We start from the raw sequence: 16,228 nt of genomic DNA on the forward strand, positions 1-16,228 counted from the left end.
CCACATGTGGTGTTGGTGTGCTCCGGAGAAATACCACAACAAATTTTGTGGTCCATTTTTTCCTGTTACCCCTGCGAAAATAAAAAAAAAAGTTGGGTCTAAAGTAACATTTTTGTGAAAATAAGTTAAATGTTCATTGTTTTCTTCCATGTTCCAAAAATTCCTGTGAAGCACCTGAAGGGTTAATAAAGTTCTTGAATGTGGTTTTGAGCACCTTGAGGGGTGCAGTTTTTAGAATGGTGTCACTTTTGGGTATTTTCTGTCATAAAGACCCCTCAAAGTGACTTCAAATGTGATGTGGTCCCTAAAAAGAATGTTTTTGTAAATGTTATTGGAAAAATTAGAAATCGCTGGTCAACTTTTAACCCTTATAACTTCCGAACAAAAAAAAATTTTGGTTCCAAAATTGTGCTGATGTAAAGTAGACATGTGGGAAATGTTATTTATTAATTGTTTTGTGTGACATATCTCTCTGATTTAAGGGCATGAAAATTTTAATTTCCAATTTTTTTCACAAATAAATGCAAGCGATATCGATGAGATTTTACCACTATCATGAAGTACAATATGTCACTAAAAAAACAATCTCAGAATCAGGGGGATCCGTTGAAGCGTTCCAGAGTTATTAACTCCTAAAGTGACACCAGAATTGTAAAAATTAACCTGGTCATTAACGTGCATACAGCCTTCGAGTGTAAAGGGGTTAAATATATGATTAGGATGAGACTGTATTTAGAAAATCACACTTAAAAATATGATCCCAAGGAGAGCCCAGCTTGAATCCTTGTACAAATGTAACCAAGAACTCAAGTAACACATTTGCCTTTTTTGAAAATGTTATAACATATTGTTTTTTCAAAATTGCGCATCATAATGTTTAATTTGACTTCTTAAAATTAAAATGTCAATAAACCTAATATTGTGACATATCATATTAAAGCCTGTACCGTTCTAAAAAAAAAAATGGTGCTTCTCTCATGTCTTAGTTATTTATAACCCGAGATATGGTAAAAAATGGAACATCATACAAGCCCAAAATTCAGAGTTTTTCAAAACTTTAGAAATCTATAAAAAATTAACTAATGAAGATAAAAAAGTAAAACTTTTTTTCGTAATTCACTAAAGTTGCAATTAAAAGAAAAAATCAAAAGACATTGAGTAAAAAAAAAATATTCAGATTTGGATCACTTGACATGGAATGACCCTAAAATTATTTTTTTATGCAAAATAGTAATTTGTGTAAAAAAAAAAATAATAATAATAACCATAATGCCAACTTCACAAAATAAAAAAAATGAACAAGTGATTTCTGAACAATAGAAGCCACGGTTTGGGCAGCTTATATCAGCTGTCAGATTCCCTTTAGTATACAAATGTAACAACAGATAATTACATACATTTACTGTCGCCATAATCTGGCTGACCCGCAGAAGGTAGCACTATGCAGTACATGAATCGCTTTAATATGTAAAGAAAAGCTACAGCATTATCTCCTCATAAAGAGTTAATATAAGTTAGGTAGTAAATTATGCGTATCCCAAAATGGTGCCACTGGCAGATATAACTCGTCCCTCCAAAAAAAAAGAAAAAACAAGCCCTCATACAGCTACTTAGCTAAAAAAATGATGACTCCTGGAATTGGCAAATGAAAAAAGAAACTTATAAATGAATGGATAAAAATGCGAGTAAAAACATGCATGTTGTTTTCCTGTCACTACAATGGTTTTTGGTGCAGAAAAAAAATTGCACCAGGTTAGGCAGGTTTTTTTTTCTTTGACTACCCGTGTTCTAAATGAAACTACACTCCTGAACATTGAAATTGCAACACCAAGAAGGAAAAGTCATGGAATTTTGGAAATCACAGTATGGATAGTCATGAGAATGATGGAAATACAAATCTGTTTATTCTGTATTGAGTATGAGTGGCACGTGCAGAAATCCCAGCTCTTGCACGCCTTGGCTGCCATCAGTGTGGTTAGTAATTGTTGTCTGAGGAATGCTCTGCCATGCTGAATGCACTTGACCCGGATGTGCTCAATGGGGCATGTCATTGGTCGGCATTTACAAATGGAGCTGCCAGCAGTGGATCTTGATGATTTTCGTGTCCTGTGCTCCTCAGGGAGACTGGATCTCATAGCTTTCCTTTTAGTATAAGGGTTTGTTCACACGTGTCAATTTTGTAGCGTTTTTTTTTTTTCTGCAGTCAAAACCTTCACTACTGACATTAAAAACGTTGCATGTAATATGCAGCAAAATAGCAGTGTTTTTTCTGCATGTGTGTTCAAAACTAAGCACAAATGTTAACCCCTTCACAGCCCTGGGATTTTCCGTTTTTGCATTTTAGGTTTTTGCTCCCCTTGTTCCCAGAGCCATAGCGTTTTTATTTCTTGGTCAATATGGCCATGTGAGGGTGAAATTGCAAAAAAAAAGTGCAATACCACAGATGCGGTTTTTTTTTTTTGTTTTTTTTTTTAACCAAGTTCACTGAATGCTAAAAGTGACCTGCCATTATTATTCTCCAGGTAATTATGAGTTCGTAGACACCAAAAATGTAAAGGTTCTTTTTTATTTAAGTGGTGAAAAAAAATTACTAAGTTTGCTTAAAAAAAAAAAAAAAGACGCCATTTTTCAGGATCTGGGGCCAGGTGAGGACTTATTTTTTGCTGAAGATTTTATTGATGCCATTTTGGGGTAGATCCAATGTTTTGATCGCCCGTTATTGCGTTTTATTGCAATGTTGCAGCGACCAAAAAACGTAATTCTGTCGTTTAGATTTTTTTTCTCGTTACACCGTTTACCGATCGGATTAATTCTTTTTTATATTGATCGGGTGATTCTGAACGCGGCGATACCAAATATGTGTATGTGTTTTTTTATTTTATTTTGAATGGGGCGAAAGGGGGGTGATTTAAAGTTTTATATTTTTTTAAGTTAAGTATTTTTAAACATTTTTTTTCACTTTTTGCTTGCTTCTATATAGTCTCCATAGGAGACTAGAAGCAGCACTTGTCTGATCGCCTCAGCTATATAGAGGTGATCAGACAGATCACCTCTATGTAGCAGAAATGGTCCTGTGCTATGAGCGCCGACCACTAGGTGGCGCTCAAAGCGATCAGCTCATGACAACCACTGGAGTCTGCTGCAGACCCAGGGTTGTCATGCCCACGCATCGGTGACCCGCGATTACGTGACGGGGTCACCGATGGGCGGAGTAAATGACACGCTTCCTGCGCGGCGATATTAAATGCCGCTGTCAGAGATTGACAGCGGCATTTAACATGTTAACAGCCGCTGGTGGATCGCAATTCTACCTGTGGCTGTTGCGGCACATGTCAGCTGTAAGAATCAGCTGACATGTGCCCGGTTCAGTGCGGGCTCAGCGCCAGAGCCCTCACTGAACTGGGGGTTACAGCCTGCTGCTTACTAATACGCCCCAGGCTGTAAAGGGGTAAAGCATTGTTAACGTGCAGCATTTTTGCACCATTTTTGGGTGACTTCTTTTTCTGCATAAAATGAGCTGTGTTTTACAGTAGCAGTAAAAGCTGAAATTTCAGAAATCTCATGCAAATTGTCTCTTCAGAGAGGAAGAGAACTTGAACTTTAGTACCACCTATAGGAAGTAGCAATCCTAAAAGTCAATATTGACCCTTTAACGAGCCTTATCACAAAACTTAGGATAAAAGGAAGAACCAGAAACTCAGTTTGCAGACTCTGTGTTTCAGGGTACTTACCCCTCATCAGTGCAAAGTGTGAGTTCTGGTTTGGCTGAGCGCTATCACTGACTGAATTTTAAGCACTTCAGTGTTTTGGAATCTGCAGCATGTCAATTTTTTCAGCGCTTTTGTAGGGTGTGTTTTTTTTTTTTTTTTTTCACCCATAAACAGTGCGAAAAAATACTGCAAACAGGTGTTTTCTGGTGAATAAAGCTAACTTTATTAAACATGTACTGTAGACAAATCATATAATGTGCACCAAAAAACACAGTAAAGGCATACTCAAAAATGCAAGGTTTTGGCTGCAGAAAAAAAACAGTGCATGTGAACATAACCTTATGCTGCTTTTTTCACCTTGTTTTTTTTTTTTTTTTACAGGATTTTAATTGCTTTCAATGGGTAAAAACACTGCAGATGACATGCTACAGATTTTAAAAGAATATTTCTGTACTTAAATTCAGGCAGGAAAAAAAAAATCACTGTGCATGAGATTTCTGAAATCGCATTGCCTTTGTTGGTACCGTAAAGCGCAGATTCTTTTCCACTCAAAAAAAATGCCATGTGTGAACATAGTCTAAGGCAGGGGTCTCAAACACGTGGCCTACGGCCCTCAGGCTGCTTCATGCGGCCCGCAGGCACGTGAACTCGCATAATAATTTGGCCATCTTTGGGGCACCGACACCATCGCTTCTCTTCAACTGAATGAGCGTCCTCGCTTCTCTGTGCTGCAATACCAATACCAGAGGCCAGCAGCTGATGTCACTGCCATGCGCTGTCTTGGCTGTAAAAGAAGACTCTGTTCTCTGAGGGAGCGGAGGACACTTTAAGGAATTTTTTTAATGTGTAATGTGAAGAGTGGCACAAAGAGACCCAGGATAGAGGACATTACTACAGGATAGGCACCAGGATGGGGACATTGCTGCAATATGGGGACCAGGATGGTAGACATTACTACAGGATAGGGACATTACTGCAATATAGGGACCAGGATGGAAGACGTTACTACAGGATAGGGACCAGGATGGGGACATTGCTGCAATATGGGGACCAGGATGGAGGACATTACTACAAGATAGGCACCAGGATGGAGGACATTGCTACAGGATAGGCACCAGGATGGGGACATTGCTGCAATATGGGGACCAGGATGGTAGACATTACTACAGGATAGGGACATTACTGCAATATAGGGACCAGGATGGAAGACGTTACTACAGGATAGGGACCAGGATAGGGACATTACTGCAATATAGGGACCAGGATGGAAGACATTACTACAGGATAGGGACCAGGATGGGGACATTGCTGCAATATGGGGACCAGGATGGAGGACATTACTACAGGATAGGCACCAGGATGGAGGACATTGCTACAGGATAGGGACCAGGATGAGGACATTGCTGCAATATGGGCACCAGGATGGATGACATTACTACAGGATAGGGACATTACTGCAATATAGGGATCAGGATGGAGGACATTACTACAGGATAGGGACATTACTGCAATATAGGGATCAGGATGGAAGACATTACTACAGGATAGGGACCAGGATGAGGACATTGCTGCAATATGGGGACCAGGATGGAGGACATTACTACAGGATAGGGACCAGGATGAGGACATTGCTGCAATATGGGGACCAGGATGGAGGACATTACTGCAATATAGGGATCAGGATGGAGGACATTACTACAGGATAGGGACATTACTGCAATATAGGGATCAGGATGGAAGACATTACTACAGGATAGGGACCAGGATGAGGACATTGCTGCAATATGGGGACCAGGATGGAATACATTACTACAGGATAAGGACATTGCTGCAATATGGGGACCAGGATGGAATACATTACTACAGGATAGGGACATTACTGCAATATAGGGATCAGGATGGAGGACATTACTACAGGATAGGGACATTACTGCAATATAGGGATCAGGATGGAAGACATTACTACAGGATAGGGACCAGGATGGGGCCATTACTACAATATGGGGACCAGGATGGAATACATTACTACAGGATAGGGACCAGGATGAGGGACATTACTGCAATATGGGGACCAGGATGGAGGACATTACTACAGGATAGGGACATTACTGCAATATAGGGATCAGGATGGAAGACATTACTACAGGATAGGGACCAGGATGGGGCCATTACTACAATATGGGGACCAGGATGAGGGACATTACTACAATATGGGGACCAGGATGAGGGACATTACTGCAATATGGGGACCAGGATGGAGGACATTACTACAGTATGGGGACCAGGATGGAATACATTACTACAGGATAGGGACCAGGATGAGGGACATTACTGCAATATGGGGACCAGGATGGAATACATTACTACAGGATAGGGACATTACTACAATATAGGGATCAGGATGGAGGACATTACTACAGGATAGGGACATTACTGCAATATAGGGATCAGGATGGAAGGCATTACTACAGGATAGGGACCAGGATGGGGGCCATTACTACAATATGGGGACCAGGATGGAGGACATTACTACAGGATAGGGACCAGGATGAGGGACATTACTGCAATATGGGGACCAGGATGGGGCCATTACTACAATATGGGGACCAGGATGGAATACATTACTACAGGATAGGGACCAGGATGAGGGACATTACTGCAATATGGGGACCAGGATGGAATACATTACTACAGGATAGGGACATTACTGCAGTATAGGGATCAGGATGGAGGACATTACTACAGGATAGGGACACTACTGCAATATAGGGATCAGGATGGAAGACATTACTACAGGATAGGGACCAGGATGGGGGCCATTACTACAATATGGGGACCAGGATGGAGGACATTACTACAGGATAGGGACCAGGATGGGGACATTGCTGCAATATGGGGACCAGGATGGAGGACATTACTACAGGATAGGGACCAGGATGGGGACATTGCTGCAATATGGGGACCAGGATGGAGGACATTACTACAGGATAGATACATAGCTACAAGATGGGGGGACCAGGATGGGAGACATTACTATAAGATGTTCGCCAGAATTACTATATGGTGCGAATTGTAAAACAATATTATTGTATGAGGCCAATTGGGAAACAAATAAAGGAAAAAAAAGTTGTAAAAATGGAAAAAAAAAAAAAATTGAAACAGTGAAAACATTTTTTGCTACTAAAAATGCTGTTTTATGTACAAACTAAAGTAAGCATAAAATAGTGCACTGTTTGTTATTGCCGCATCCGTATTGACGCAAGCTATAAAGCTGTACTATACCCCATACAAGTAATGCCATTTAAAACAAATAAATAAGCCAAAAATATTTAAAAAAAAAAAAAAAGCTCAAAAGGTGCAAAGAATGTGGCCCGTCAAATTGAAATTTTGTCTACTTGCAGCCCATATACCCAGACAAGTTTGAGACCCCTGCTTTAAGGCTATGTTCACTTATCAGTAATTTACATCTGTATTTGTAAGTCAAAGCCAAAAGAGGGTCAAAAATGTAAAAGTAGTGCATGTATTTTCACTATACATTTTCTTTGTTCAACTCGTGTTTTTGGTTCACCAATCTAGATGTGAATTAGAAAAGTATGATCGTGGACTATTTGTCACTGTTTAACACCACGTTCTATAACGCTACGCTATTTATTTTGTACATTGCTGTAAAATAAAAATCTAAAATGAAAAGTCAGACTTGCTGGGTATTACAAAATGGTAATTACAAAATTTTTACACAAAGCTACAGAATAAGCGTAATGTGAATTATACTAAATAATATTTAAAAAAAAAAAAAAGTTACTATTTTTTCTTTATCAGTTTTACAAAAAAAATGGAATATAAAGTGATCACTTGTGAAAACTATAGCTTGCCCTCCTACAGCCCGCTCTATGGAAAAAGAGAAAAGGTATCAGAAAATGACCACCAAAAAAGTGTCTTAAGGGATTTTTTTTTCTAAAGTAGTGAAACATTTAAAGATATTTTTTTATATTGTCATTCTAGTATTGACTAGTGGATCGTACACACTATAATAAATATTAAACTGTGTAAGCTTAAAAAGTAACTTCTAGTATTGCCAATAAAACTTGAAAATAAATTTATATGTATGACATTATATGTATCAGAATGGTGACATAGAAAAATTAATCTATGCCTCCGGAAAAGATAGCTTTAAGAACAACGCAATGAGAAAACTAGGGGGAGTTCAGTTGTGTGCAACACTTTTCCTGATGATCTCACATCTTTCACCCCCTAACTCAAAGCTGTGACCCTCTAATTATTGCTATGACACAGATAATGGTTTGATAAATAGAATTTGCTTCATCATTTCAAATCTTGCCTTTGGTAAGGGTATAAAAGTGGAATAATGTGACAGGTTTGTAGCCTGAAACTGTAAAGATATTGCAAATTAATAAGACACCTAGTGTATTGCTTTTGCATTCTGATAATGGCACTGTCATATTGCTCTATTCTACATCTCTTTAGTGACCGTCCTGAATCATGTTTCGCAGACCCCTTGCTTCAGCAAGGGTTTGGCGCACAGGCGGGTGCCAATTTAGTATTTCTGCTGCACAACGCCATTTACTGATGAAGACTTTTTGCTTTTTTTTGTAGGGGTTGTGATAAACGCCTTTGGTCCAGGATTGATATGAGCCGCTGCAAGTCTCTCATGCCGCAGGCACTTAGTGGTATCATAAAAAGGCAGCCCGTACTGCTTGACCTTAGCTGGACAAATGTATCAAAGAAGCAGCTGACGTGGTTAGTGAACAGGCTACCAGGTAAGTGCTATTTTACTCCAGTAAATAGCCATCAAATAGTGATATTGTTAATTTTGCTTTAAACTGGTACTCTTATATAGTATGTGTCCTAAATGTCTGAAAGATGGGAGTCCCACCTCCTGGATTTACAGGCTGGGCATACGTTTAGAGGCTGTGGGCATTGCATTCACGTCTATAGGAGATGAACAGGTGAGCAGCAGACCTCTGTTCTCTCCATCCTGTGGGTGTTCCATAAATGACGTGACTAAGCCAATGAACCTGCATACATTTTTAATACAGTTTCTGCCCTGTACTTATATTCATGGTGTGGATTGAGTTGGGATTTTTATAATTTGCACTTGCTCCACTAAGTTTAAAAGGAGTTAAGGCCAAGTTGCTACAATGAGTATTTGGCGCATGTTTTGATTGCACAACAGTTACAATTCTAGACAAGTGGATGGGATTTATAGAAACCTCCTGCCCACTGTGCTGCTTTATGTTGCGGAAACTCGCCTGCGGTGCTTTTTTGTAAACTACGACATGTCAATTTCTCTTGCAGTAAATGTTTTATATGTGGATTTTCTTCATAGACTTGAATGAGATGAGGAAAATCTTCAGGTAAAAAATGCATTTGTGTTTTTAGTGGGTCTCCACCACCAAAATGTACTAAAACACGCGTAATCCGCAAGTGACTCTAGCAATAATTTTTTATCAAAGCCAAATACCACATAGTATCAAAAACAAAGCAGTTTTTTTTTTAAACATGACAAAAATAGCAGCTGAAAAAATGCTATAAAAAAAATCATAAGCTTATTTAGTTAATTTGTGCAGAAATGCTGCAGAGATTCCGCAACATCAAAAACTCATAAAAAAAAAAAAACTGATTGTGGCAAGGTTGTCTCAGAGGAGAAAGAGAGATCTCCCTTTGAAGAAAGTCTTAACTTAAAAACTTTTCTTTTGAATGTCTGACTCTGATCTGTATTCATTAACTGTTTTCTCCCAGCGGTGAAAGAACTTATCCTAGCTGGGTGCTCATGGTCTGCAGTCTCTGCTCTCAGTAGCTCCAGCTGTCCACTCCTGAGAACTCTGGATTTACGCTGGGGTGTGGGAATTAAAGACTCACAGATAAGAGACCTGCTCACTCCACCAACTGAGAAACCAGGTAACTGTGGGCCTTACAGCCCTTCAATCATTAGCCCTATTACCTGTTCATATGGTTAACAAAAATTCTGATTTCTTGGTGTCTGTAGGACATGACTCTCGAAGCAAGCTGCGTTTCTTAACGGATCTGCGTCTTTCTGGTCTGGACATCTCCGATGTCACACTTCGGCTTATCATACGATATTGCCCTCACCTATCTAAGCTTGATCTCAGCCACTGCCCTTTGTTGATTGATCAGTCTGTCAACCTTCTCACAGCCGTAGGCTCATCTACACGGGGTTCTCTCACGCACATCCACTTGGCTGGTAAGTTGTGATCCTGATTTATTTTTCCTGCTTTCGTCAGTCATTGTTGTACTATTTAACATTTGTAAAAAAAAAAAGTATAATTTTACAGATTTTTATCCCTTTACGTTTCTCTTTTGCTCCTTAAAGCACCACTGTAGCCCTTTTTTTTATTGCAGCGCTGGAGTGATGCTACTAATACAAATTCCCTGCCCTTAGTCTGATACTTACCAGCCGCTGTCGTCATCTTTTATCAGTGCTGCTCCAGTTGTCTTCTACAGGATGTGACCTGCCGGATAGCGCCAGTGTTTGCTGGGCGGACCAGAGGTCACAACTCAATTTAAGTCATTGAGAACCAGAAGGAGGACAGGGAGAGGCTCTCATAGACTTACATTGAGAGCTTGTGACCTCTGTCTTCTGGTCAGTCAGAAGTTGCAGTCACAAGATGGCGGCAGGGGAAATAGCTCAAGACGGCGGCTGATAAGTATAATACTAGGGTTAGGGAATGTAGATTAGTAGCACCTCTCCAGCGCTGAAATTAAACTCTGAAGTGATGCATAAAAGAAAAAAAAAATTAAGGTCTTTCCTCAATTGCAGCTATTAACAATGATTACCATAGTTATGTATTTAATTTGTGTAGGAGAAAGTAAGTGTAGTAAAACTTTTGTCTCCTGTCGGACAGTGGTCCCGAACCTTTTTTTTTTTACCTTGAGAGCCACATTGCACTCTGAGAGATGGTTGCGAGCCATAATCTGCGCAAATTAATATAGAAACCATATAGCGACTAATAACGGATAACTAGTTGTTAAAGGGATATAACTGGTTGTTAGTGGATTATTCTAGTTATTGTGGGTCAGAGGTCGAGTAACTACGATTCTTTGTTATGCTATATTAATGTAGCCATTGTAAAACTTGTGCCAGTCATGTATATAATTTAGAAATTGACAGCGCCCTCTAACATCGTGCATCCGTCGTACTGAGAACCCAGTTACCATGAGGAAATTTTATTCCTCCCAGCAGCCTTGGGCTTTCAGTCATAGGGGTGCAGCTTCAGTCACTGCTCAGTACATAGAGTGTAGCAGCTGTAAACAGGTCCCAACACTGACTGACAGCCGGCTCCACAGTGCATCAGTGCAGAGCCAGCTGTCAGTCAGTGTAGGGGTGTGGTTACAGCCGCCCCTCACTATGTACTGAGCGCTCACTGAAGTCACGCCTCTAATAAAAAGTTAATTTGTTTGGGGCAGCGGCTCCTTTAGTGTGGTGGCCACACAGCGTTAGAATGCTATTAACCTGCATATTAGCGTTTTTCCACATGACATGTTCTCTTTAAGGCTGAATTAAAACACCCTTATATCACGGTTCCAACACTGACCATGATTTTTCAGACTGACCTCTGGATATGTGGCCTGAACTCTACAGCCTCATAGGCTAATATGAAACTGTTAAGTTCGGGAGAAGAGACCCACAGTCTGTCACTAAATCGTAGTTTCAGACCGTGATATATGAATGTGTGAATAAGGCCTTAGGCCTATTTCAGCCATCCATGGTTTACAGACCGAGCATGGGCCGTGATGCACAGAGTAACTCTGGGGCTCCCGAACTCCACAATTTCCAAGGGATATACTTTGCTCTCAACTATGAAAGATAAGAAAGAGAGACACTTACTGCGACTGCGGCGTGGCCATTTTTATTTTACACTAAGTCATGACCCTAACCTCACCCTCCTCTACATGCACCAACACTGAAATATTGCTCCTAGTTGAGCCAGTTAGTGTTCTCACACAGTATGGTACCATTTTCATGATCTCCACAATAAAACCCCCCACCCCCACCCCAGACTCCTCAATTTCCTTGACTTCCGACTCCACAGCACGGCCTCACTACTGAGCGTGTACATAAAGTGCAGCACAGATTCATCTCACCTAAAAGCCGAGATCCTTAGATCAGAAACAGAACAGACATTCATAGGACATTTCATAACTTTCCCAAATTCTTAGGAAAACATTTACAGCATATACTGCATTGCACTTAAGAACCCAATTTAATATATATTTTAGGAGTCTGATTCGGTCTATTTTATACTGACTCCACCAAAATGGACATGAACTCCACAGCCCTGGATGTAACGTCAACAGTTCAAGACACCACTCTAGTCAGCCAGTCACTGAGCTCCGCGTCATGTGCCATCACCCTCTACACCGCCACTGAGCTCAGCGTCATATGCCACTACCCTCTACACCGCCACTGAGCTCAGCATCATGTGCCATCACCCTCTACACCACCACTGAGCTCAGCGTCATGTGCCATTACCCTCTACTCCACCACTGAGCTCAACGTCATGTGCCATCACCCTCTACACCACCACTGAGCTCAGCGTCATGTGCCATTACCCTCTACACCAGGGTTCCCCAACTCCAGTCCTCAAGGCCCACCAACAGGTCATGTTTTCAGGATTTCCTTACTATTGCTCAGGTGATAACTGCATCACCTGCACAGGTAATAATTACACCACCTGTACAATACTAAGGAAATCCTGAAAACATGACCTGTTGGTGGGCCTTGAGGACCGGAGTTGGGGAACCCTGCTCTACACCACCACTGAGCTCAGCATCATGTGCCATTACCCTCTACACCACCACTGAGCTCAGCATCATGTGCCATTACCCTCTACACCACCACTGAGCTCAGCGTCATGTGCCATCACCCTCTACTCCACCACTGAGCTCAGCGTCATGTGCCATCACCCTCTACACCACCACTGAGCTCAGCGTCATGTGCCATCACCCTCTACTCCACCACTGAGCTCAACGTCATGTGCCATCACCCTCTACACCACCACTGAGCTCAGCGTCATGTGCCATTACCCTCTACACCACCACTGAGCTCAGCATCATGTGCCATTACCCTCTACACCACCACTGAGCTCAGCGTCATGTGCCATTACCCTCTACTCCACCACTGAGCTCAACGTCATGTGCCATCACCCTCTACACCACCACTGAGCTCAGCGTCATGTGCCATTACCCTCTACACCACCACTGAGCTCAGCATCATGTGCCATTACCCTCTACACCACCACTGAGCTCAGCGTCATGTGCCATCACCCTCTACTCCACCACTTAGCTCAGCGTCATGTGCCCTTACCCTCTACTCCACCACTGAGCTCAGCGTCATGTGCCATCACCCTCTACACCACCACTGAGCTCAGCGTCATGTGCCATCACCCTCTACTCCACCACTGAGCTCAGCGTCATGTGCCATCACCCTCTACTCCACCACTGAGCTCAACGTCATGTGCCATCACCCTCTACACCACCACTGAGCTCAGCGTCATGTGCCATTACCCTCTACACCACCACTGAGCTCAGCGTCATGTGCCATTACCCTCTACACCACCACTGAGCTCAGCGTCATGTGCCCTTACCCTCTACACCACCGCTGAGCTCAGCGTCATGTGCCATCACCCTCTACTCCACCACTGAGCTCGGCGTCATGTGCCATCACCCTCTACTCCACCACTGAGCTCGGCGTCATGTGCCATTACCCTCTACACCACCACTGAGCTCAGCGTCATGTGCCATTACCCTCTACACCACCACTGAGCTCAGCGTCATGTGCCCTTACCCTCTACACCACCGCTGAGCTCAGCGTCATGTGCCATCACCCTCTACTCCACCACTGAGCTCGGCGTCATGTGCCATCACCCTCTACTCCACCACTGAGCTCGGCGTCATTTGCCATCACCCTCTACACCACCACTGAGCTCAGCGTCATGTGCCATCACCCTCTACACCACCACTGAGCTCAGCGTCATGTGCCATCACCCTCTACTCCACCACTGAGCTCAGCGTCATGTGCCATTACCCTCTACACCACCACTGAGCTCAGCGTCATGTTCCGTCACCCTCTACACCTCCACTGAGCTCAGCGTCATGTGCCATCACCCTCTACACCACCACTGAGCTCAGCGTTATGTGCCATCACCCTCTACTCCACCACTGAGCTCAGCGTCATGTGCCATTACCCTCTACACCACCACTGAGCTCAGCGTTATGTGCCATCACCCTCTACACCACCACTGAGCTCAGCGTCATGTGCCATTACCCTCTACACCACCACTGAGCTCAGCGTCATGTGCCATTACCCTCTACACCACCACTGAGCTCAGCGTCATTGCCATTACCCTCTACACCACCACTGAGCTCAGCGTCATGTTCCGTCACCCTCTACACCTCCACTGAGCTCAGCGTCATGTTCCATCACCCTCTACACCACCACTGAGCTCAGCGTCATGTTCCATCACCCTCTACACCACCACTGAGCTCAGCGACTAGCTGACTAGAGCGGTGGCATGTTGTCGTGATGTTACTGGTCTAGTCACCACACCGGGACTGCAGCAGCATCGGGAAGCTAGTGCTGGATCCTGCTGGTGTGGGGATGACTTTATTTTATGTACTTTTTCTCTTTGTGGACAGCTTTACTGAAAGTGGACATTCCCTTTCATATCATGGAGCTTAGGGCTATTCAGCATGGCTACCTGTGCTGTTTATCTGAGTGAGCAGAAGGGAGCCATAAATCCCTCCGCTGTCCCTCTGATTAGCAGCTCTGCATGCACAGATATAGATGTTCAGATAGAGGACTGTGTATATACCTCCTGTATCAGAAGTGATAGAGGAGTGGGGGGAATTCTGTGCTGTGTCCATTGCTTATAAAGTGACTGCTAGTAACAGCCCTGCACAGGCAGTGAGACTTCTCATCAGCAGCATTAGACATGGACAAAGAGCAGCCTATTACTGCTGAGAGTCTGTGTTTGTACAGGCTGCTACTATTACTCACTAGATAGCCTTGGAGACAGCCTGTGTAAAGTGTCTGCTCTCTACTAACTGATGAGCCACTCCTATCTCTGTCCTGCAATGCTGAGTGCACCAGACCAATCAGGGGGCGGGCAGCCTTAACCTCTTCATGGCTCATCAGTCTCTTCCTGGGCTTCGTCCTGCTCCTGGCTGTTTGCTTTAGGCTATGTTCACACGTTGCGTTTTTGCAACTTTTTTTCTCTTATTGCTTCATTGGGGAACACAGGAAACCATGGGTTTATACTGCTGCCACTAGGAGGTTGACACTATGCAAAAAAACTTGGCTCCTCCCAGCAGTATTTACCCACCAACTGGCACAAAGCTAATCAGTTTTAGCCTAGTGTCAACTCTCAGCCACATTTGTACCTTAGGTTTTGTTTTTTTATTAATGATTTTTCTTTTAAAGATACTGATTGTGATTCTGGGCGATGGAGTGGTTGTCACTCCGATCTCCCCCCTAGAGACCGGGACCACGGAGTGGGACTGTTCACCACTGTATCCTCTCGTGTCTGTCAGGCAGGACCATATGCCCCTAACACATCAAGAGTGTTTGGGGCATCCGCAGTGAGGAATATGCGGACTGGTCCTCGCCACTGCACCCCGGCACTCTCGCCTTCTAGAGCCAGTCCTCCAGGGTGAGAAGATGGACCCGTCACCTGTCAGCTGCCTGAAGTTCGGTGCTTAGGTCCTCGATGTCAGCCATCCGAAGGTCAGTGTCCAGGTCCTTGTGATGTCCGTTTTCCATCATCAGTCTGTGAACAGACATCCGGTATCTTCAGGACAGGTAACCATGGCAGTGAGGGGGGGGCTCCTTTTTTTAAAAACAAAAAAACAAAAAGCAAAACCTATAATAATAATAATGCTTCATCTTCACTCGGGGTAGTTAGAAGAAAGTTCATTCCATCCACCGGGTTAAAATCCCTCTCTGTTATGTGCCCTGAGGCGAATTCCACGCCACTCCCCTTCATCCCCCTGCGACCTCAGAATATAAATCTAGTCCTCTGCTCCGGCAAGGGCCTTTTCTAGAGCCGGGATATGCCCCCAGCCAAACGCGTACGCCGGCACTTCACTTAGGCCATGCCCAGTGCCTCCGGCCAATCAGAGAGCTCCTTTCTCTCCCAGCCAGGAGAAAACTGCGTGCCTTCTCCTCACTCCGCCTCCCTACTGGCTTCAGCGAGCGGGAACTCTGCACGTGTTTTTCAGGCCTCCTCCCTGCACGGCGTCATCTTCCACTCTGGACCCGATCACCGCACCAGCTCTCCAGGGTCACAGTAAGCTCTGCCACTGGGAGGGCAACTCATGTCTCACAGCACTAGCACACCGTGGCACTTCTGTCTTTCTCTTTGCATTTATACCTAACCCGAGGAATCCTCACTCCCAACCCCGTTTATTTCACTTTGCATGTTCTTCTTGTAATAAAAAGTTCTCCTCTGGTCAGACCTCGTCCCTCTGCCCTACCTGCA

At 43.4% G+C, this 16,228-nt stretch overlaps 1 protein-coding gene across 3 annotated transcripts in view; it reads left to right on the forward strand.

The window, feature by feature from the left end:
* KDM2A (lysine demethylase 2A) overlaps window positions 1-16,228 on the forward strand; it is a 188,078-nt gene that overhangs the window by 159,869 nt on the left and 11,981 nt on the right. For all 3 annotated transcript variants that reach the window (XM_073686145.1, XM_073686144.1, XM_073686146.1), the window contains 3 exons: window positions 8,325-8,488; window positions 9,471-9,629; window positions 9,718-9,933. In XM_073686145.1, the coding sequence (XP_073542246.1) occupies window positions 8,325-8,488; window positions 9,471-9,629; window positions 9,718-9,933 (539 nt within the window). The remainder of the gene's footprint in view (window positions 1-8,324; window positions 8,489-9,470; window positions 9,630-9,717; window positions 9,934-16,228) is intronic.

This window comes from Phyllobates terribilis, unplaced genomic scaffold, assembly GCF_046119375.1.
Source record: "Phyllobates terribilis strain yellow unplaced genomic scaffold, ASM4611937v1 Scaffold_5__5_contigs__length_657084704, whole genome shotgun sequence".
Taxonomy (NCBI): domain Eukaryota; kingdom Metazoa; phylum Chordata; class Amphibia; order Anura; family Dendrobatidae; genus Phyllobates; species Phyllobates terribilis.